A 25686-nucleotide genomic window follows, 5' to 3' on the forward strand; every position below is an offset into this window, starting at 1 on the left:
TATGGCAAAAGAAATACCATGCACTATCCTGAACTTCACGTTGGATCTCGCCAACAACAGGAATCTTGAAAAAACCAGACTTCTCGACCACCTCCGACAGGAATGGCAGGATCGGTGGACAGAATCCACTAAAGGTGAAATCACCAAGAAGTTCCTCCCTAGCGTTAACAGAGTCTTTCCAAAACCCCCGAGTTGGTTTCAACCAGGACTCCACGTCACCTTTCTGCTCACGGGGCACGGGCCATTTAATGCAAAACTATCTAGCTTCCGAATCACTGAGGATCCCCGTTGCCTCTGTGGCCACGAGGAGACATGGCAACATCTCATGTATGACTGCGACCAGTATGAGGACCTGCGATGCAGGCTCACCACTGCTATCACCTACTTCCCGCAGAACATGGAACAGCATCTTCTCGACTCGGAACAAGAATACAAAGCCCTTACCATTTTTGCACAGAAACTCTTTGCTAGAAGGCGAGCACTTATAGCAAACCACCATGCACAGCACCCAGAAGCTGATGATGAATCCCAAAACCAGGACTAGAGAAAACCGGAATACACAAGAAAACTGTACCAAATAACCCACGAACATGACCAACATTTAGCCTTGTTCACGAGGGAACTGACAACCAGGAAGACCTACGTCTGAACCAGAGACAACCTGACACAGGACTTGATTCATGTATGACCCTGCGACTGGGATCTGACTCCCACATTGAAAAAGAACACCAAAGAAGATCCGGTTCAGATCGCTTGGACCCGCACGTGCTCACAACTGTCAATGCCTGTGGCGATCAGTACCGGGCTCCCTTGCCTGGTACCTTTACTCCCTTTCCCCTGGTGGGGAGGAGGAGACAGTCTTGTCTCCTCCCACCTCTGCCAACCCTGATTCTTCTCCTGGTGGGGCTTGGGCCTGCCTCACTGAAAATCCTGGGGTCGTCTTCTCTATCGTCCCCATACTTCTGTCTTTTCCCCCCAGCCTTCAGTCTCCCCCCCCCACTCTGCCTAATACGCCAGCGTATAACCCCACACAAACTGCAAAAACTTAACTTCGTCCAAATTAAATCGCATACACCTCAATTGGCTTTTCTAATTCCAGCGCTCACCCCTACCGAGTTTTTTTTTTTTTTTTTTTTTTTGGCCCTAGCCACTGAAATCTCAGGAAACTAGGTGGCAGGGCCTGCCAGAGTAAAATTTCATTCTGTGTACCTGGTCTGCCTCCACGAGGCCAAGTGTGGACAACGTTGGGCCTCAGTAGGGGTCCAGCGGCTAAACGGCCAGATGAACAACGATACACAACACTACACATATACAAAATCCACACACTTTTAAATCTCTGGCCTTCCCAGTGAACTGGTACACCTACAATGAAAGCAACGCGGAGATGGGAGAAATCCCTGGTGCCGTTAGACATCAATACACTTTACACTTTACACTTACCAGAAAACCAAACAATCCTAACCACACAGCCAACATTCTTGATGTGTTTCTCATTAACAATTGACGCATTATAGCCCTAGTTGCGCATGCGCCTTTAAAATACAAAACTATCACTCGAATACGGTACAATATATAAAAAATGTCTGAATTCGATATTGTAATCTCCAGTTAAAATGAAGATTAATAATTCATATAAAATATGTTTGTATATTAGACTTTCATTTTAAATAAATGAAAATATTTATTTGTTCTTAAAAATTTTCAGAGAATCACCTTATAATCTAAAACACCATTTTTTTAAATTTTAATATATACTATTTATATATATTTTTAAAAGTGTTTTGATTTGTTGAGCAGTGCTCTCCAATTTGTGAACGACATCCGCTCGTTTTTTAAAGAAAATATTAAATTTTTAAATTAAAATTTTAATTAATTTTTTCTTTAAATTTTTAAGAATTAATTTTTCTTTTTTATTTTAAATTTAAAAAATGTTACATTTTTTCAATTTAAATTTAAAGATATTAGTTACATTTTTCTTTTTAAATTAAAAAAATTTAAGCAGTTCATTTTTTTCGTTTTAAGAATGTTAAAATATGTTTTTCAAGTTATTACAGTAGGTTCATACTCTTGATTAAGAAAACCACACTTAGATTCTTAATTTAAATTAAACTTGATTTTTAAAAAATTATATAAAATTTTTTTTTAAAAAATTAACCTAGTTAAATTTTTTCTTTTTAAGAATGTTAACATGTTTTTCAAGTTATTAACAGAAGGTTAATTTTCTTGATTAAGGAAACTTACAAATCGCAAATAGATTCTTAATTTAAATGATACTTGGTTTTTAAAAATTAACCTTTAAATTAAAAAAGGATAACATAGAAAAAATGTTTTCTATTTAAAAATATAGCGTAGTTAATATTTTTGAATTTAAATTTAAAAAAAAATATATACTGAAATTTTTCTTTTTAAATTAAAATTAAAAAAAAATTATGTTCTTAATTTTTTTAAAGAATTTTAACAGTTTTTTACGTTATGTTACAGAACGTTCAAGAAAGCGGTTACAAATCACACAGATTCTTAATTACGAATAATAATGTGAAAATTTAGAAAAAAATTTGAAAATTTTATTACACGTGACTGATTATAATTTCAGTAATAGTGCGAAAAGTAAATTAAAACAGATTCCAGATGTAGGAGCGTCAGCCACTAAGACCGCGTGTTCTTAGGTCGATTTGTTTGCCGGATGAAAAACCGGAGTTTCCGGGAATAAAAACCATTCTACCGTCTCCTGAAACCAACTAACTCAGCCACATTGTGAAAAAGACCCATAAAAATTCCTCACATCATCAAACGGGACTTGAACTCGAGTCTTTTCCACCCCGCTTAGTCAGAGGAGTTCAGAAGATATAGAGAATATAAGAAACAGCACAGTATTTAGCACCGGGCACTCAAAGGAAGGACGTGTACTTAGGCACCCCGCGTCTAAATGTACGTGCGAAATTCAAATAATATATAATAATAACAGATACATTAAACTTTTTTATGAATAATTATTAAATTTATGCAAATAGAATTAATTTTCGAGAGACAATGCTTCCAGTTTGAAAAATATCAAGATTGGAACAGACTCCTATAGTCAATTTTAATCTATCGATTTTTTTTAAAAAGGAGACATCGGGAAATGAAAACGCGTATATTTAAGAGCATTTCTAATTAAGTCTTTGTATCTAATCCTTTGAACTATTAATTAATTTTTTTTTTTTTTTTTTTTGTAAAATATGAAACAGAAGATTTTTAATCAAAGGAGAAAAAACTTGAATGAACAAATATCGGTAAAAAGGAACGCCTTTGGCACAGCACCAAAGGTATCTCGTTATTGATAAATCTTGAATTACTGCTGAGAAATCTGATTAACAGAAACCATTAACCTGAAACCAGTTTAACAATCTCCTTAATAGGAGAAGCATTTTGAATAAAAAGAAATCAATAAAAATATCGAGTGTTTCTCTAATTGGAAACTGATTAAAAATTGTAATGAGAAACTCGGTGAAACTCTGGAATTTTCTACCCACTTTTCTACTTGCATGTTGCATCAGGGCCAGCTCAAGGGTAACGGTGCACCAGGCCACATTGACTGATGGCACCCCTACGATGCGAAGATTTACATTTTTTTAGAATGATTAATTTTACATTTTATTTATTTACAAAAAGTAAATTATACGCAATATAATAATGTAAATTAGTAACATAAATTATAATATTGTTTTTGGTATGTGGGGGCGGCATTGGCATCCCTAGGCCAGTGCCTATGGCCGTTATCCTAAAGCCGGCCCTGTGTTGCATACGTTTACTATTTGCGGGTGGATATTATTACAGTATTATTACATAAAAAGTCAGGAGTCAACTTTTAAAATTTTTTCGCCCCCTCCCCCTAAGTTGCGCTCTAGTGGTGTGTTCTTGAGACAAACAAAATTTGAGAGCAGTACACTGTTCCTCGCATGTCATGTAGGCGAAACTGAACAGCCAAAAACATGACCTACTACCAGAGTCACACCGTGCGCGCGAGTCAACTGCGCAGTTGCTATGTGACGCAGCTTGGTTTGGTCTTAAATTCTGCGGCTCAGCTAGAAATAGCAAGCAGTACGGTTGTTCATGAAAAATTATGACCATCCTTTATTGAACAGCCTTTGTATATTTAGTAACGTTACAAAAAAGGAGCTAATGATCATGCGTGCAGCATACTGCAATATAAATATTATATAATTATGTAAATATTTTAAAATTTGTTCAAAACTCTGGTTTACCTTATTATGATAATTTTAAATTCATTTTAGTCATTCGGAATGGTTTTTGTGAGCTACTGATCATGCGCAGACTTCTGAAAATCACATTGTATATAAACATTTTAAAGAAATCGTTATAATTTTTAATATTATTTAAAAAAAAAACATATAGCAATATTGATAATTATAATATCAATTTATTTATTAAGAAAAACTTAAAAATGGTATAAAGGTTTTATAAAATAAATAAAAATTTTAAAAGTTAGCTGACGATCAACGTATATCCAACAATTAGATATTTGATACAGAGAATATTCTCTGATGAAGGAAATATATAACTGACCTCTACACGTCAGTGGTTACAGTTGAATTTCATTAAGCTGGAAAATTTCAAAAAATGAAATTTTAAAATAATAATGACCATAAAAATTTCTTCTTGATAATTAATTTTATGAGTATCATCTGAACATTTCCTGCAGTAGTCAGTCAGATTATTAGGACACCATCTAACATGGTAGATGTTAGATGGTGTCCTAATAGAGAAAGAATAGCAGTTGAATTACTGAAACCCGTTTATGTCGGTATATTATTTAATAAAAACGTATTGTGTTAAGATGATGTCATCATGGTGTGAGCATCCACTGCAAAGATGATTTACAAGATCGTAATAAAGACCAGCACGTGTCGGTTTTATTTTTTGAACGATTGACTGATGCCCATCAAAAGGATTTCACTAAAGTGGACAGAGATAATCGACGTACATAATTCACTCCTTGTGCTGTTTGTATAAAGAGAGACGAAGAGAGGTTTTTGACCCTTTAAAGAGGGCTAATATTACTGAGGGACGATGTGTTTAGCTCGTAATTGATGGTAGTAGAGCATGAAGAAGAACATGCTAGCAATCACGCCTGGCCAATGCACCTTAAAGATGATTTAGACACATCTGTGTGTGAATTATATCTTCTACCTTCGGATGAAATGAGGTTACCGATTGGTCCAGTGGAGATTAATTGGTTCCAGGGTTGTCTGGTTGGCGTGGATTTTTCTAAAACCAAATGGACATGCACATTCTATTCGTTCGACTCCATAAAAATGGACGGATATCTGGGGATGTAACTTGTTCAACCTGTAGACTAGGTATAGTCTGTAGATGGCGCTAAACTTTTTGAATAAAAAAATTGGCAATGGAGTGCCCTAAACTAGACTAAAATATATTTGCAGTATTGCTCAAGCATGGCTCTAGGCCAAGGGTATCAATTTATATTCCAACTTAGATATCTGTTAACGTATTACATATACACTGAGTTGGCTGTGAATTAGCAACACACCATTCTCTAGGAATGGACTAAACGCAGGTGAAGGCCCAAAGTCGGGAACGGCTTATATAAGATTGTAGTTCGCACACGTGGTAATCACATCAGAAGGATATAACACAGACCTCAATGTCTGTGTTATATCATTCAAATCCCTGTAGATAATTAAATTATTCGCAAATCTTCGGGAACGTATTTCGGTAAGATACATAAGTTTATATGGGAATTTGATGTTCGGTTAGCGTATATTCAATTAACGTACTGATTTCCAAGAATACATTGCGTATATTTATACAAACTAATTTATACAAAATAAGTACAAATTAGCAATAAATACAAAAAGCTGTTTACTTTTATTTTTGTTACTGTGGAGGTTCCATGGATCAGTGACACTTTATAGCCATGAAGGGGCCATCAAGGAAAGACAGAGGAGAACAGTTCCCTTTAACCACGCGTATAGGTCTGTCTAAAAAAACCTGGTCCTCATGGCCCCGCCACAATGATACTTTTGATAGTGTAGCAGGAGTCATAGGTCTTAATGCTCACATTGCCTTCACAACGAGCTGCCTTGGTATTGTACTACCTTCAAACACGTTTGTCTCAAAAGACAGAAAGTGGAAGATTAACTTTTGGTGATGTAATAACATCATGAAATATTTCCAAAAGTAATCTGCCATTTGATCATTGACTTATCTTTTGAATAAATTGATGTCTTTTGCGATGTTATTTGAGGGAAAGTGGTGCTGCATTAGGGCAACTCGTTGTGTACGCAAAGGTCGTTTTGCAATCAGCGTTAAGACCATTGCATTAACTAATCAGTTTAAATTCTGCTGGCTACAAAAAAAAAGAAAGAAAGAAAAAAGGGCAGCATAGTTTTCTTAACTCCATATAATTTAATAATTAAATATTATAACTATAATTTCATTTGTTAGTTATCATTTAAATTTAAACTTTTAGAAGCAATTCAAACTACATTTGTGTTATACTGAAAGATTATCAGACTTATGTGATTAAGAACCAGATTTTTTTTTTTTTTAGTATATTTAAATAGTTTTCGTTCTTATATATAAAATTTAAGTGTAACTATACTTTTATCATTTATATTTCAAGAATTAAACACATTTTAAGAATAATTTGAAAATTGGTTGATAAATCCGAAAACACCGTTTTTGAAAAACAATATATTTAAATTGAGCATAACCGCACTTCTGGCCAAATTATTGGCGTCACAATGAACGCTGTTAAATAGGTTAGTTTTTTGCCCAATAGATGGAAGTATAGGTTGAATCCTACGCGGTACTGGTCACGCTATATTGTCCTATTGAAAGCTACAAACAACTCATCGCTGGACTCCAGTGGATCAGTTAAAACTCTTCAGAAGCTTGCTCACGACTTAAAAACAACTAAAATAAAATCCATCAGGAAAACTAGAAACACTGGTGTCATAATTGAGACTGCAATAAAACAAGAGGCCCAGGCAATAATTTCTAATCCTAGAATTAGCTCCCTCGGTCTAACAGCAGAATACCCCAAGAAGAAAGGCCCATCAATTCTTATTTTTGACTTGGACAGGGAAATTACTCCAGACAGCATCGCTGAAGAAATTTTACACAGGAACATTCGAGACTCGACCCAAGAAAAAACAGACAAGGAGCACATAAAGCCAAAATACTGCACCAAATCAGTCTCCCAACTTTTGCAATTGGGTAGTGGATCTCTCTCCACAAGCGTGGAACCAGCTAAAACTTCAAGACAGGATCTTTATTGGTTGGAGCAGCCACCGCTTCAAGGAACATGTGGCTGTTCCTAAATGCGTCAAATGCTGTCGTTTTGGACACACCACCCACACGTGCACACAGACGAATCCTACCTGTGGGCATTGTTCCCAAAAAGTGCATCATTATAGCAGTTGCCCAAACTGCCATAGTCATCCGGAACCCGAATATAATGGTCACCAAAATCTCTTCTCTCTGCACAGGTTGGGCAGTGTGTGCCCATGTAATTGGCCCCTTTACGTGCCTTCTATTTAATATCACTCTATTATAGACCCAGTCAAGACATCGGCCCAGCTATTGACTACCTAAGAACTGTTACCACTACTCTACCTAACGCTAAAATCATCCTGGGGGCGGATGTTAACTGCCGTTCTCCTGCTTGGCACAGCCTCACAGCTGACCGACCTGGTTGCCATAATGGGCGGCATTTGGAAGACTTTCTAGCCACCTCACCATTTAACATAATAAACAGGCCCAATAATCTCCCAACATTCTCCAGTACTATGTGGAAGTCTACAATAGACATAACAATTGCTACAAGATCAATCTCCAGTAAGGTGTCGGGGTGGCAGGTCAATGAAGCCTGGACTACCTCCGACCATAGAGCAATTACATACAGCCTCACAAGAAATATAGAATCAACTCCTACTCCACACTACGATATCAACCGCTATGCCATCAGCAAAGCCAATTGGGAGCTGTTCACCACCTCTCTCCAGTCAACAATCATGGATCACCCTTCTGATATCCTCTCCCTGAATCCCGAGCAGCATCAAAAGCTTGTCACTGACATCATCACCCTCTCCTGCAATCAATCTATGCCCAAGAAAAAACTCTTCCAAGTGCTGTACCATGGTGGTCTTATGAACTCGAACGCCTACGCTGGACTGTTCATAACAAGAGGAAAGCTTTTCAGACAGCTCGCACCTCGTGGCCAGCTACTGATGTGGAAGCCCTTCGTGAAGACTACAAGAGGACCAGGAACCAATACACTTCCATGATCAGGCAGCGAAAAAGAACTACATGGGAGCTGCTGGTTACCACCACTGGTAACTCGGACCCTTGGGGAGTGGTGTACCGAGTTACTACCAACAAACTGCCAAGAGGAGAAGTAGTCCATTCCACAATAACACCACGAGGAATCATGACAACGTCATGGGAGCAATCCATGATGAATATCTCGGATACTCTCTTTATCAGCGACGCCGATCATCTCACAACACAACAGCAGCAAATTTGTCTAGATTATGACAATTACCACATTGACTCTGTGGAGGAAGAATTTAACACTGAAGAACTGTAGCAAGCCCTTGGCAAAATGAAGGATAAAAAATCCCCAGGACTGGATCGCATTTAACCAGAAATACTAAAAACAGTTCGCCCAGGTAAATCCACAATTTCTGCTTAATCTGTTCAATAAATGCCTAACCCAGGGATCCTTCCCAGAAAGCTGGAAAATAGCTGAACTAAAGTTAATACTCAAAAACCCATCGAAGCCTCCAGAACAGCCTAACTCATACCGACCCATTGCCCTCTTGTCCACATTGAGCAAGCTACTTGAACGCCTCCTCCATACAAGACTCCTAACACACTACACAGAAGCTGGCCTACAATCAAATTCACAGTATGGATTTCACCCAGGACGCTCTCTACCAAATAACCAAAGCTGCAGCCAGCACTAATTACAAGTACTTTCTCCTCATAACCATTGACTTTGCCGGGGCCTTTGACATGCTCTGGTGGTCAAGCATTCTTCTCAGGTTAAGACTGACATGCATACCAGCCAACTTATGTATACAGGTGTATACAGAGTTACCTTTCCAACAGGAAGATCACCATCTTTTCACCATACCAGAAGCTCACCAAATCTACCTACAGAGGCTGCCCACAGGGTTCAGTCCTGGGCCCTTCCTCTGGAACATCGTCCTTGATGAGTTACTTAGCCTGGATCTGGGCCGTGTTACTATCCAAGCATTCGCAGATGATATTACCATCTCCATCACAGCGGACACCAGAGCAGCTCTCGAGGCCTCTGGAAATCAAGCACTACAGATCTTACAGGACTGGGCGACTCTACACAAGCTCCGGATTTCTCCACAGAAGACACAATCCATACTTCTCAAAGGCACCCTACAAATATCAAGGCCACCTCAGATCAAGGTACAAGGAAAAAAACTATCAAGCTGGTAACTTCCCTAAAACACCTGGGTATCATCCTGGATTTGAAGCTCTCCTTCTTCCCGCACCTCTCATACCTTCAAGAAAAAAATCAGAAATTATGCAGCCTTAATCGTCCGAGTAAGCAGGTGTGACTGGGGTCTGAACCGGAGAACACTCAAACTCCTGTATAACGCTATATTCCTCCCTGTTATTACATACGGATCCGGGATTTGGTACCATAGAGCAATAATTGTTCGCAATAAACGCAAAGTGGAAACAATTCAGCGGAGTATAATGCTCGCCATTACCAGGGCCTGTTGCACAGTAAGTTCTCCGGCCCTCCAGGTTCTTGCAGGTGTCCTCCCCCTTGACTTGGAAGTTATCCGTCGAGGATTGCACTACTGCTTGTCGCGGGGAATCCCAGATACCATCTTTGGACATACCATCGACACCCGCACTGACTGTAAGCAAGAAAAGAAGAAACTAGCAGCCATGCTACTACAAATCTGGCAGACAAGATGGGAAGAGACGGATAAGGGCCTAATAACAAAGAAATTCATCCCGGATGTCAAACATGTTTATCCAAAGTCGCTGCCTTGGTTCTCTCCTGGCCTCTACTGTACATATATTATAACTGGACACGGCTCTATAAATCACAAGTTGACTACCTTGGGAATCATCAATAACCCCTACTGTACATGAGGAGGAATTGAAGATTGGGACCATCTTCTTTATAACTGCCCAATTTATGGCGATCTTCGAGGAACACTGTACGTGTTCAGACTGTTTTGAACCTGAGACCGACTAACTCAGCCACGTTGTGAAAAAGGCCTATTAAAATTCCTCTCATCATTGAAGGGACTTGAACTCAGGTCCTTTCCACCTAGTGTGGGGTGGACCACGATTCTGCCAACTGTGTTACCCACGAGGGCATCTTTTACTGGTTATGGGGACTATCATTGTATATATACGAGAGGGTATCAAAAAAGTTCGCAACCTTACCTAGAAATAATAGCCTTAGAAAGGTGAAACTTCACAGGAACTTGAATCCTTTTCTGTGTACTCTCCATGTACAGTAACACATTTCTCCCATCGATAGATCAGTTGTTTAATGCCTTGATCATAAAAGTCCGTACTTTTTGACTGAAACCACGATTCCACTTCATTGATGACTTCCTGAGACGAATTAAAGCGGCGTCCACGCAACTGGTACACCCAGCATTCGTCATTTGTCACCAACCGATCAAAAATGTTCTCAACGTCCGCATTACACAAATGCAACAGTTGGCGAGAGCATTGCATTCGACATTGCTTCTGCAAAGGCATCAGCAATCTTGGAACCCAGTGTGGAGACCTTAAACATGTGCAAATTGCCATGTCATGCTGTGGGCAGACTCATAACTAATTCCCATTCTTTAATTGCCATACGTCTGTCACTCAGCACCAGCTGCTCAATCTTTGCAACCGTCTCATTGTCTGTGGATGTTGATGGCCTTCCTTCTTTTGGCTCGTCAAAGACACTTGTACGGCCGCATTGGGACTCCCGTTTCCACTTTTTTTTACAGTGTCACAGGAAGGACAATTCTGCCATTGTCAGATGGGCATGCACCACAAGACAATTCTGTCTTGTGGTGCATGAATGCTCGTATATCAGAATGCTTGGCTATCGTTTGGACTGATAAATAACTCCTTTGCAATTGTTGCAAGCTTTAGTGTAGACAGAAAATGAACCTGGAGATTTGGATTCAAGCCCACTGCGAATTGCAACATTCTTATCTTAAGCAGCCTTAGAACTTTTATTAGAAAACCGAGGCTTACATCAAGTACGAGATTTTAAGGTGGAGTATGGAATAACGAATTTCATCTCTACAAGTATGATTTCATTGACCCGATCTGAGTAAACATTGATATCAGAAGATTTAAAATAGTAATCCAACCCAGGAAAAGGAGAAAAGAAACCTCTCAGATCATTCCATTTTGCATTCTTGTAACGCCAAACGCCACGAGTTTGAGAATGACCACGAGAGAAAGGCTCCACTGGAAAAGAGACCATCACCAAGTTGTGATCTGGGGTACCTAGATGAAAGGTAAAAGTCCCTCCCATCCTCTGGACCACCTGGGTCTCTTTTGGACAGATCTCTTTTGAGATCTGTCTATGAGGATCTTCTGTTTCGGACACACAGATGGACAAGAAATAATCTGATCCATCTGTGTACAAAATACACAATACAAAAATACTGTTACTGAGTGGACTTCAAAATGGGTCCTCACCTTTTACGCACCATTTCTACACTGTCCTACTATAGAGCGTGGAGCATGCAGCGGAGGCAGCATGCTCCATGTTCTATGGCTGCAGCAGAGTTCACCAGTGTATACACTCAGATGGTGTCCAAGGATTTTCAGTCACTGGCTACTGTGGGACAAATCCAGCAAAAAGAAGCCTGGCCGGATGGAGATGCACTACGACAGCAGATGTTTGGTCCCAATATACACAAAAATAATGGACCGATCTTTGGAACAACGTGGATAACAAAACGGCCTTAAAGTACTATTCGCGGAAACGTTCTTTGAAACCCCTACTTACAGAAGGAACTATCTATGGCAACCACATGGCCAAGTCTCGTGAAATTTCTGCTCCTCCTTCTGACCTTTAGACATACCATTGACAAGCTACAGATAAATGTGGATAGGTCTGGCGCATTGTTGAATAAATTCCTGGTAAGCCCATAGCAGCATATGTTTAACTGCTTTCCGAGTTGAGCTGCTACGAAGAAGAGTTATGGTATTGGGGAGGACGAATTTCCAAACCATACAATTTTAAAATTCGTCGCACAACACCTCACAAAATTGTATCCTAACTCCTAAGCCCTTTTCGACCCCTAGGTCTTTATTGATCCCTTGAGCTGTCTCATCGACCCGATGGGATCGATACAGACCATTTGGGGAATCCAGTCTTAAGTAGGCTAATGCATCAAAGAATTGGAGCACCTGTCCGCAGAGGGAGTTTAATGTGTAAGTGAACTGACATTAAATGCCTTCGAAAATGTGTCGAGTGAACTTTGACATAAGAGCTTCGACAACAGCTAGTACAGACAGTGGCCAAAAAATACGAACCTTTATTCAGTATCGAATCGGGCCACCTTTGTTTAGAATAACAACCAGTGTGCGGCGCAGCATGGATTCTATAAGGCCTTTAGTGCGTTTTGGCCTATTGTAACCATTCTTCCAGAAAATTATTGCGCAGCTGCAACAAAGGTGAAGGAAGAGGACTTCGTTGCCGAATAGCTCTCTTCAGCGTATCCCACACATTCTCAATAGGATTGAGATCAGGTGAATGAGGCCAGGGAAGATGGTGGAAAATCTGTATCATGTTCGTAATTCACTCATGATTTCAATTTCTAATTATATGTATTCAAGAAGTTTGTACAGTTAAGACTTATCATAACATGGGTAATTCCATCTGGACATAGTAACCCATAGCGTTAAAACATCTTTCAGAGAAGCTGTTAGGTTTTGTTTGAAGGCTTCTAGTGGTTTGCAAAGTTTATAGAGGGCCACTTGTCTGTGGAAGATAATCTTTGCACTGGCACATCCTAGCACAAAGGTTATCTACCGCAGATAAGTGGCCATCGATAGTGAAATTGGTGTTTGTTATGGGAGATGTATTTTTAACGTATGATTTAGGATTGGTACGCTCCAGCCAAATTCCTACCTTGCATCTTAGATGATCACAGAAAGCAACATATGTGAGGAATCGTCAACATGCCCTTGCTGCTGATCCACGTTTTGTTTTTACATCATTACTGGAGAGACAAATAGTAGGTGTATGGACCCAGATTCCCGATTTTCTCAATGGAAGACTATTTTGAATAACTAAATCTCAGTTAGTATGATTCCAAAGAAGCAGGAACAGAAGACGCTTGAGGTCTCTTTGCAAATAAACCTACTGCAGCCCGAAATGAACATGGAAACGGACAGTAAAACGCGTGTCCATCAACTGAGTCTTGCCCAATGTGCACCATCAACTAAAGCCAGATGTACCAATCGTCAAACATGGAGGATGATCACCAATGGTTTGAGCAGCAGTGTCTTGGTATTCTTTAGGTCCTATCATTACCCTGAATGGGCTAATTACTGCCACTGATTGCCTCAATATTGCGAGTGTCCAGGTTCATCCCATGGTGCAAACATTGCTCCCCACGAACGATGCCATGTTTCTAGATGATAATGCTCCAAATACACACAGTCTAAATCTTGGTTTGAGGAGCATCAAACTGAGGCTGAGCAACTCCCATGGTGTGCTCCAAATAAACCACCGTGGGCATACTTGGAAAGGAGAGCGAGAAGCATTCCTCCTCATCATCACTCAAGGAGCTTGAAACGTTTCTGCATGAAGAATGGTCCAATGTTCCTCTTAAGACACTTCAAGATCCATTTTAATCTATTCCACGTAGAATACAAGCTGTTCTGGGAGATATTTTCTAACTTAAAAGAATTTAGAAATTATTCAAAGCGCTTACAGAGTTATTTGCTATGCAAAAATTAAAGTTGCGTATTTGTGTGTTCTGAAGATCGGATTGTCTGTTTTAAACAAAGAAAAATAATGAGTATTTGGAAGTAAAATAGGTCAGAAACTTTCCGTTTGATGGAAGACACTGAAGATGCACTAATTCCGGTTGCAAATATCACATTTCCATCCACGAAGCTAAATTACTGGAATGAAATATGGTCACTGGCTGTTCGGAAGCGTTGGAGGGGTGAGAATAATTGGCACGCAGATATTCTAAATAGCTGATGATGATTACACAAATCAAACGTATCCATCGTTATCAGCGAGATCAGGAGGCAACTTGCATATCGGATAGGGAATTGAGGTCATTTCCTGTCAAAATGACGTACTTCCAGTTTCATTATTGGTGGCAGTTCGTCTACCTAATGAGTTGCCCCTGAGAGACATAAGTTCCCTCCCTCTGGCTTTTTTTTCCTATATTCAGTTAGCGATAAAAATGATGTTTGTTATTAACCTCAATATAACATGATCTACTATCAGTGAAGTTTCTGTTTGTAGGAATAAATTTATCAAAAAGATAATTAATAAAAACTCATAAAGTCAAGATCTGGTATTTTTAATACATAAATTGTCCATATATATTTATATACGCATATATAATCCGCTAATGGGTAATGTCCGTTCGTCTTTCCTTCTGTCACGCTCCATATTAACGGATTACTTATTAGTGATTCTTCATTTGTTTTTATTAACTATTTTGTGAGAACAAACAGGTGATAATCGGTTAAAATAATTCATATATAGTATATTTCTTTAAATAAACGAAGGAATAAACCTGATTTATATAATTCATATCGATTTACGTTGTCATTCATAAACAGACGCGAAAAATCCTATTTGTTTAGAACGTTAGTATTATCTAAAGGAAAACAACCGCCGGAAATACGTCATATTAACTTCCTGTATGACAAACGCACGCCATCTAAAAATTTAAACAAATAGTATCGAAAGAGGCTTAATTTTTCGATGAACTTTTCAACCTTCCATCGTGCAAAGAAATCATTTTTTATGGGTGGTTTCTCTAAGAGCGATTGCAGGTTCTACTAATATTTTATTAGCCTCGCCACCATAACTCAACGCTAACAAATTTCCTTTCTGAAGCATCCCCCATCGCAGAGATTTAAAATTTTACATTTGGCCACGAGTTCCTGTCTGCTCTTGGTAACCTCCCACACTTCCATCTAGCAAAACCCGAATGTCTTTATTTTCTAGGGCACGCCCATTCCATTTCTCCCTCATAACAAACACTCCACCCTGTAAATCTGCTTTCCCCGCATTGCCTAACTGTTGGTCAAAAAGGTAGTCCTCCCTCAGTCGAATTATTAATGATGGGCTCTTTGGAGGGACGCTTAAAATACGAGCGGAGTAGCTCCCTATTAAAATTGTATGACGTAAAGCCAGCAGATGCTTCTCCAAAAATAATGTTTATTCCTCAGAACGCTTTGTTCAGAAGCCATTTAGGGTCCTCTGGAGTTTTCCAAGTTCGAAATACAGCGTCTACTACAGTAGGTAATAAAATAAATTGCCCCAAAGAAGACGTTTTGTTTTATAATACAGCGAAAGGGTATAACAATATTTTGGATGAGGCCCCGGTCAGTATTACTAATTATATTAATTAAAATTTTCGATTTTTGATTAAAATTTTGGTAGTGTGTAATTTTTTACACGATTTTTGCATAATCGTGTACAAACTTACACGCGAAAGTTACACATAAACGATTAAGGGAGGTTATGTGGCATGAAATTTTGAACCGCTTGGAGTAAAATTTTGGTAGTTGTTTAAATGTAATTTTATATGATTTTTACATAATATTAAATGCATAATCGTGTACAAACGTACACGTCAAAAATTACACGTTTATACTCAATTACACTAACAATTATGGGAGTGCTCCGGCACATAAAATAACATGTAATTTTTAACATGATTTTTACATAAAACGTACGTATAATTGTGTACAAACTTACACGTTTGCACTTAAACGTTTATAGGAGGTATATGGCACGTAAACTAACGTGTAATTTTTTACATGATTTTACACGATCAAAACAATGAATGGTCCACTTTCATGGCTCAAATTATATTCATTAAAATTTTCGATTTTTGATTGAAAATTTTGCATAAGATTTTAAACTGCTCGGAGTAAATTTTTGGCCGTTGTTTGAATGCGATTTTAACCTAAAATTTATGTATAATCATGTACAAACTTACACGTTAAAATTACACGTCTACTCTCAATTACACATAAACGTTTATGGGAGATATCTGGCACATAAACTAACGTGTAATTTTTATATGATTTTTACATTAAAATTACACGTTCACACTCAAAATTACACAAACAATTATAGGAAGGATCCGGCCCATAAACTAACATGTAATTTTAACACGATTTTACATAAAATGTACGTAGTGTACAAACTTACACGTGAAAATTACACATAAACGTTTATAGGAGGTATCTTGCTCATAAACTAGCGTAATTTTATGATTTTTACATAAAATTAAATGTATGATCGTGTACAAACTTACACGTGAAAATTACACTCAATTACACAACCGATTATGGGAGGTGGCACATAAACTAACGAATAATTTTTTTATATGATCAAAACCATAAATGATTATCTTCTTCTTTCATGGCTCTCCTATCAGAATATAAATTGGAAATAAAGTTACTTCTATCTGTTCTTCGTGAACCAAACGATCCGCTTATATTGTCGTCTGTCCTTAATAAGATACGAAAACAATATCAAAGAATCTTTCGCTCTATCGCGGGCCACACATTTATGTGTGATTTGTGTGTTATGAGGATGGACAAGTTGTGGTTGGTGGTCATTCCAACAGCACTCGTTTGCCTCCAGGGTAGAATGACATTTCTAGCGAAGATAAATTCCAGACGTTATCTATTATTCTGCCCATCAGCGTTCTGATAGGCAGATGTACAGCGTGTGTGTGTGTGTGGTTGCACGTGCACGTAAGGTCCAGTGATTTATTGTCGTATGACGTAAGTTGGGTAGTCGCACGGAGCTTGATTTATTTCTGTCATAAGAATGTCAGTGACGAACTCCCTCCATTTATTCGAGCTTTATAAAAATGATCTTTCTCTTCTGTCGAGCTCTCTTTCGATATCGGTCAGTCAAACGTAGACAGCAGATGGAGGGAAGATGCAGGAGACTGATGGATCCGTGTGACCTTTCGAGGAAAAAAAAAAAGTTGGTTTTTTTTATTTCTTAGCTGAAGTACGATTCTAAGATGAATTTGACACATTGTGCCAGTTCTTGGAGACTTAAGGCTACAAATGATACCGATAGGTGCTGCAAGGAGGAAGGAAAGAATCTAGGAAGTGTTACCATAGTAACCAACAATGGGAAAAGTACCTCGGGCCGACTGGTGTGAGAGTCGAAGTCTCTCTCACGCTCATTTTCTCTTCTTTAAGATATATGTACGCCTCAGAGTAAATTTCTAACCGCGTGTAAGTTTATACGTGGAATTTAAGTCAAATTAACGTAGAGTGCAGTTTAACCAATTTTACACCCGGTGGTCTGAAATTTTTACAAATATTTTCGTATAAAAAATTACGCTAGGTTTTATAAATAAATTTTACCAAACAAGAAGAAAACTGTATAAAGATTGTACACGCAGAAGAAAACTAAAGATTGTACACGCAGAAGATTGCATAAAGACTGTACACGCAAAAGATTGCATAAAGACTGTACACGCAGAATATTGCATAAAGGTTGCACACGCAGAACATTGCATAAAGGTTGCACACGCAGAACATTGCATAAAGGTTGCACACGCAGAACATTGCATAAAGGTTGCACACGCAGAACATTGCATAAAGGTTGCACAAGCACAAGATTGCATAAAGTTTGTGGAATAACAAAATTGTAAGGTTGTACAACCTGAAGCCTGCATAAAGATTGTGCAATAAAATTGTATAAAAAGATTGTACTACAAGCAAAAGACTGCATAAAGCTTGTGTAATAAAACTATATAGATTGGACAAGAGTGAAAAGATTGAGCAATAAAAAACTGTATAAGTATTGTACAAGCATAAGACTTCATACAACTGTGAAAATAACAAAATTGTATAGATTGTACAAGCAGAAGACTGTATGAAGATTGTACAAGAAGAAGACTGTATGAAGATTGTACAAGAAGAAGACTGTATGAAGATTGTATAAGAAGAAGATTGCATAAAGATTGTACAAGAAGAAGATTGCATAAAGATTGCAATCTTTATTGCAATCTTTGTACAAGAAGAAGACTGTATGAAGATTGTATAAGAAGAAGATTGCATAAAGACTGTACACGCAGAAGATTGCATAAATATTGTACACACAGAAGATTGCATAAATATTGTACACGCAGAAGATCGCATAAAGACTGCACACGCAGAAGACTGCATAAAGACTGTACATGCAGAAGATTGCATAAAGATTGTACAAGCATTGCGTAAGCACAAGCTGAATATAGATCTGATACTGAAATTCAAATAATTGATAACCATGGTGCCTTTTGATGAAAACAAAGCTGAGGACTTCGAGGTGTCCACTTTGGTTCTTATAGACAGATTAACGTGAACAACGCAATTATCCGCAATGTAATTAAGAACAGAGACTTGGGATGGATGGCTCATTTAATTACAAACGGATTAAGTAGTCATCTACAACAATGCGTACGAATCTTTGTTTCCTTAATCCACTCTTTCCCGGTTCGGTTTAGGCAGAGATTTTCTAAGCTGTTTATTCATTCTTATGTTTATGAAATGTTAGATCGTAACGGGCTGCAGATGAAGTTCATTGCGCAATTTTTTCCTTCTACTTTGATTTCAGCAAACAGGATTGTATTTATATCACGTGATTAGCATAGATGTTATGGAAATTGTGGCTGATCTAGTAAATGTTACTCTGAAACGTCACCATGACGCAACGTACCCTTCTTCGTAATAATTGACACTAATACCTCCAGCTTAAGAATGGGAGAAAAGTAAAAATAGAAAGGATCAGAAAGATCTCCAGACAGGCGACAGAATAAGAAGTTTTAAGGAGTAGATGTCAATCAAAAGTGTGGACAAGATGGGAGCAGATAACTATTTAAGACAGTCGAGGAAGTGGAAAAGATAAAGGGGAAACAGGAAGTCGGAAGATGACAAGAGAAGTTTCATTTCCAATATGGCAAGATGGAGTGTTGGTAAAAAAAATGTTTATTCCATGTGTTCTTTGGCGATGTAGGGGAGGACAGCGTGCGTTAAGATTAGTTGTTCTAAAGAGGAAATGGAAGGGCGTAAAGCGAAAGACAAATGGGAAGGCGGCTGGGCCAACGGGCTGATGAACGAAGGATAAAAGGATTGGTGGATGCGGAAGATGTTCAGCAAAATGTGAACAGATTAGAAAAACGTACTCCATTATTCTGTCTATAAGGAGGAGGACAACTTGGAGTGAAAACCAAGGTGGTTGCAAAAGTACTTATTGAAGAATCTGGTGGATAACGAATTGAGACATGGATACTGATGGTAGATTTAGCGTCTTGTGATGAAAGAGGAACTGCTCGTGTGAGTTATGTAATGAGAGAGAGAAAGGAGACTGGATTCAACTCCCGTGTTGTCTTTTCTGACACCACGTGTTGGTGTCGAAAAAGTTTAAAATGTGTAAAACGTGTGTGGTAATTGGATCACGCACGTTTTTCTGTTCCATGTTTTTTGACAATTCGTTTCGAACACAAATTCTAATCCAACGGATCAAAATAAAATTTCCACGATCCATTTAAGGATCATTTTACAAGTTTCTGCTTTCAAATTTTTCACAGCCCACGGCGCTGTTTTTCTTTCGTGGGTTAAAGAGGTTTGACCTTTTTATAAGTGATTCAATTATCAAGGCCGTACTCTCGAAATTTTTGTGCAAGGATTGTGTAAGAACAAGGCTGTATAAAGATTGTACAAACACAAGACTGTACAAGAGAAAGATTGAGTAAATATTGCGCGCAAGCAAAACCCTGTATAAAAACGGTGCAAGAACAAGATTATATAAACATTATACAAGACCAAGATTGTACAAGCAAAGATGGTATAAAGATTGTGTAAGAACAAAACTGCATAAAGATAATATACATACAAGACTGCATAAAAATTCTACAAACAAGACTGTATAAAGATTGTACAAGAACAAGACTGCATATAGATTGTACAAAAACAAGACTGCATATAGATTGTACAAAAACAAGACTGCATATAGATTGTACAAAAACAAGACTGCATTCAGATTGTACAAAAACAAGACTGCATATAGATTGTACAAAAACAAGACTGCATTCAGATTGTACAAGAACAAGACTGTATAAAGATTGTACAAGAACAAGACTGCATATAGATTGTACAAGAACAAGAGTGCATATAGATTGTACAAGAACAAGACTGCATATAGATTGTACAAGAACAAGACTGCATATAGATTGTACAAGAACAAGACTGCATATAGATTGTGCAGGAACAAGACTGCATTCAGATTGTACAAGAACAAGACTGCGTATAGATTGTACAAGAACAAGACTGCATTCAGATTGTACAAAAACAAGACTGCATTCAGATTGTACAAGAGCAAGTCTGCATTCAGATTGTACAAGAACAAGACTGCATATAGATTGTGCAAGAACAAGACTGCATATAGATTGTGCAAGAACAAGACTGCATGTAGATTGTACAAGAATAAGACTTGATACGACTACATAAAGATTGTGTAAGAACAAAACTGCATAAATATAATAGAAGAACAAGACAGCATAAAGATAATAGAAGAACAAGACTGCATAAAGATTGTGCAGGAACAAGACTGCATAAAGATTGTGCAGGAACAAGGCTGCATAAGATTGTGCAAGAACAAGGCTGCATAAGATTGTGCAAGAACAAGGCTGCATAAGATTGTGCAAGAACAAGGCTGCATAAAGATTGTGCAAGAACAAGGCTGCATAAGATTGTGCAAGAACAAGGCTGCATAAGATTGTGCAAGAACAAGGCTGCATAAAGATTGTACAAGAACAAGACTGCATAAGATTGCACAAAGACTGCATAAAGATTGTATAAGAACAAGATTGCACAAGAACAAAATTATATAGAAAAAGAGTACAAGCACAAGAATGCATAAAGATTGTGGAAGTACAAGACTAAAACATTGCGAAAGCCTCTATAAAGATTGTACAAACACAAGAACCATTGTATATACGGTACAAGCACAATAATGACTGTATAAACATTGCATGCATAAGTCTGTACAAAGCTGTGCAAGACTTTATAAAGGTTGGGTAGGCACAAGGCTGTATAAAAATTGTGCAAGCACAAGACTGTATAAAGATTGTGTAAGCAGAAGACTAAAAATACTGAGTAAGTAAAAGATTGTACAAGCACAGGATTGTATATGCACCAGACTGCATTAAAATTTTGCAAACACAATCGTGTGCACAGTGCCCAACAGAAGGGAAATTGAGAACCCATACTACAACTGAGAAGGAAACTCGCTCCTTGCTATCTTCTGCAGTGTAATAAACAGAAAAAATAATGAGTGGAAAGGACAGACGGACATAGATTTAACGAGACAGAGAGGCTAAATTAAACGGCTATCTTTAGAAACATTTAATAAATATGCATCTTTAATAAAATAAATTGGGCTTTCACTCCACTGAAATGCCATACGAGAGAACCTTCTGCTGCAACCAGATGCAAGTTAAATATAGCGTCCCACCTTTTCCTCCGATATTTGTTATTACTTATAAACGCCAGAGAATCAGCGAAACAGTGGCCGTATTCGGTACGTACAACTGAGAACAGAGCGAAGGAAACACAACACCAAATGACCCAACTGGTTACAGTTAATTAGTTCGGGAATTAACCAAATTTGACGTAAAACAGGCCCCGCATTAAAGCGCCTGCTTTCCATCTTGAAATGGATACAGATTGCAGTTTACAATTGCCTAAGTCGGCTCACCTTTCGGGCAAACTAAGCTCCATAACTTTTGTATCGTCACTATAAGAACGCGAGATATCAAAATGAGCAGACGATACCCAACAATAGACTCGAAAAATGAGAAATACTTGGAACAAATTAGTCCGCAGTTAGTCAAATGAATCCTTTTGACGATTACACTCCAATATTTATGTAGGGCCGGTGCCAGTCTATTTTGAGATTAGACGAAACCCCGCTAGTGTTTCTATATTTATTCTTTAAAATGGGCGGCAAAAAAGTACTCGAAACAGACCAAACGACATTCGCGATTTATGTAACCAGGAAATATTTTCATTGTTTCGGATCGCTTGCTAGGTTAAAAGGCTGTTAGGGATTGTTTATAGAAAGAAGTTGGGAGGGGTGCCAGGGAGTACTTTTCAATGGACGATAGTGCTCTTTAAAGTGTCTGCTGATGGGTATTGATGATCTCGGAGTGCTAATTACGAAGCACGCTCGCGCTAATTGAAGTCACGTGACTATTGAAAGTCGAGCCCCCCACCACCGCCGCCATATTCACTACATTTTGCATCCAGCGTCTGTTTTTCATTTCATTTTTCTACGTCCTTTTTTAGGAACGCGACTATTTGTCGCTACCGTCCAAAAGAAGGGCGATGTGTGTACGGTCGTCTGCCATCTAATTTATTCAGTCGATTGGTATTCATGTCACTTCTAAGGCGGGCCATCATCCGGGGCTTTTGTGCGCTCTAAATAAAGTTGTTGATTGAAGCAAATGACGTATGTTAAACAGGGCCGGCTCTGTTTCTTAGCGATATGCTAATTTGCCTTCCTCCTATGTGATCATCTTTCTCGGCGTCCTCGCAAAACCAGTCTGAAGAAGAAGAAAACTTTTCTATTATTTAATTCGGATATTAGTACGGCTCCAAGGCTAAGATGGAGCGCGTGATGGCTGGAGAAGAAGCAGCCCGGCGAATTTTTCACTTTGATGAGTTGGACTTAATACTTAAGTAATGTCGGGTGTTTTTCAGTTGGCCGCCCTAAAGACCGAAGTTCCAGTTGATGGATCGGCGGACCTCACGCAAAAAGCTACCTTCGGTTCGTTCCCGTACACAGCCCCAAGTGGCGTACACCTGCCACAGAATCAGTGCCTCGGATATTTTTAAGTGGATGGGGGCCGGAGAATCGCACGCAGCAAAGTTAGTGTGGTCAGACGTGCAAGGAAGGCCGTAGCCCATAAAAACGGCACGATCTTCTTCAATGACTTCCGCACATTACTGTCGGTAGTGCATGTTCCTTGTCTTCATCTTACTCTTTGTACCCATCTCATTCTCTGTCTTTCTTTTCCATCTGTCTTTACTGTAGACTGTAAGGAAACAGTCGCCTCTGCCTTCGTTTGGCTTACTTACAACCACGTGAACGCAGTATTTCTCGGTCTCTGTAAAATTATAATATCCCCAAAGTTGATAAAAATCCCCCAAATTAATTTCCAAAAAAAAAAAAAACGAGTTTTTTCTGAGAAATATACGCTCGTTTGGTGTAAACAGCAAATAAAAATAAACTTTATTTGCAGACGACAGAAATGTATAAAATATGCTTGCGTTAGTAGTAACCAGAAATAAATTTTATCTGCAGACGACAAAATTTGATTCGAAACTCGAACTCAACAATTAAAATTTGCACATTTCACTCTGAAACAAACAAACAACAAAAAAAAAAAAAAGACTGAAAGCTCGAGAGCAACAATTAAAATTCGTACATTTCACTCTGAAGCAAAAACAAAAATAAGCTTTTTGGCAGACGAGTTTATGAAATCAAATTAATTTCCGAGTGAAAAAGACGATTTTTTTTTTCAAGCTTTCTGAGAAATGTACAAAATACGTTGGCGTTTGGTGTAAAACAGCAAATAAAAATAAACTTTATTTTCAGACGACAGCAATGTATAAAATATGCTTGCGTTAGTAGTAAACAGAAATAAATTTTATCTGCAGACGACAAAATTTGATTCGAAACTCGAGCTGAACAATTAAAATTTGCACATTTCACTCTGAAACAAAATAAAAAAAAAAAAGACTCAAAACCTCGAGCGCAACAATTAAAATTCGTACATTTCACTCTGAAGCAAAAACAAAAATAAGCTTTTTGGCAGACGAGTTGATGAAATTTTCAAATTAATTTTGCAGACGACAGAAATGTATAAAATATGGTTGCGTTAGTAGTAAACAGAAATAAGTTTTATCTGCAGACGACAAAATTTGATTCGAAACTGGAACTCAACAATTAAAATTTTCTCATTTCACTCTGAAACAAAAAAAAAAAAAAAAAAAAGACTCAAAAACTTGAGCGAAACAATTAAAATTCGTACATTTCACTCTGAAGCAAAACTCAAAAATAAGCTTTTTTTGGCAGACGAGTTGATTTTTTTTTTTCACGCTTTCCTAGAAATGTACAAAATACGTTGGCGTTTGAGTAAAACAGCAAATAAAAATAAACTTTATTTTCAGACGACAAAATCTGATTCAAAAACTCGAGCTCAACAATTAAAATTCGTACACTCCGAAACAAAATTAAACTTTATTTGCAGACGACGAACTTTGATTCAAAACTCCAGCTGAACAATTAAAATTGGTGCATTTCGCTCTGAAACATAACAAAAACAAATATGTTTTTTTGCAGACGAGTTGATAAAATCACCAAATTAATTTCCGAGTGAAACAGACGATTTTCTTCTTTTTTTTTCTTTTTGTTTTTTTTCACGCTTTCTGAGAAATGTACAAAATACGTCGGCATTGAGTACAAACAACAAATAGAAATAAATTAAGTGCAGACGATAAAATCTGATTGAAAACTCGAGGTGAACAATTAAAATCCGCACATTTCACTCTGAAACAAAAAATTTAATCAACAATTAAAATTCATAGATTTCACTTTGAAACAAAAATAAGCTTTAGCAGACGAATTGATAAAAATCATGAAATTAATTTCCGAATGAAAAAAGACGATTTTTTTTCATGTTTTGGAGAAATGTACAAAACACGCTGGCGTTTGGTGTAAACAGCAAATAAATTTTACGCGCAGACGACAAAATGTGATTCAAAACTCGAGCTCGACAATTAAAATTCGCACATTTCACTCTAAAAAAAAAGAAAAGAAAGCTTTTTTTTTTTTTCAGACGACAAAATTTCGACCATAACTCACGCTTAACAATTAAAATTCCAAAACAAAACCGAAATATTAATGGTTGTTGCAGAACAGACGAAAAGTAAAGCACCAAACGAATACAAAAGAATGCCAACAGAAACATAATTACGTGTACTTACATTGCCAAATGATAGGAAAAGGCAATCCATCCTCTGGGCCTGTCGAAAACGTTGTTTAGCAAGTTTTGCAACTTCCTGTAGCGGGGATCTCTTTGTCGGGGTCTGTAATTAAGGGGTTTCCCCAATAAACTGAGTCGAGGCTGGGCGAGTCGGTTGGACCCGCTTCGACACCTCGTTATTGTCTTCCGAAGGCCTCCGTCGGAAGAAAACCCGCTTTCCAAGTCACACAACTCAATGAAGGCAACGCGTCCGGGCTTATCCCGTTTGACCCGGGAGGTGCTGTCACTTTTCGGCACGGAGGTGCGAGCGGCGTTGTCGGGTTCCACACACACGGTTTCCATCTCACCTTCGGAGTCCTCTTCCACCACG

At 38.1% G+C, this 25686-nt stretch overlaps 1 protein-coding gene across 1 annotated transcript in view; it reads right to left on the reverse strand.

Annotated features, from left to right (window-relative positions):
• Positions 1–25404, reverse strand: part of LOC150075286 (potassium voltage-gated channel subfamily KQT member 1-like) — a 173476-nt gene extending 148072 nt beyond the window's left edge. The window contains exon 1 of the mRNA XM_090389044.1: positions 25318–25404. Coding sequence (XP_090245170.1) covers positions 25318–25319 — 2 coding nt within the window. The 5' untranslated portion in view covers positions 25320–25404. The remainder of the gene's footprint in view (positions 1–25317) is intronic.
• Between the last annotated feature and the right edge of the window lie 282 nt (positions 25405–25686).

The sequence above is a fragment of the Mastigoproctus giganteus genome, chromosome 14, assembly GCF_048544385.1.
Source record: "Mastigoproctus giganteus isolate SK-2022 chromosome 14, ASM4854438v1, whole genome shotgun sequence".
Lineage (NCBI taxonomy): Eukaryota > Metazoa > Arthropoda > Arachnida > Uropygi > Thelyphonidae > Mastigoproctus > Mastigoproctus giganteus.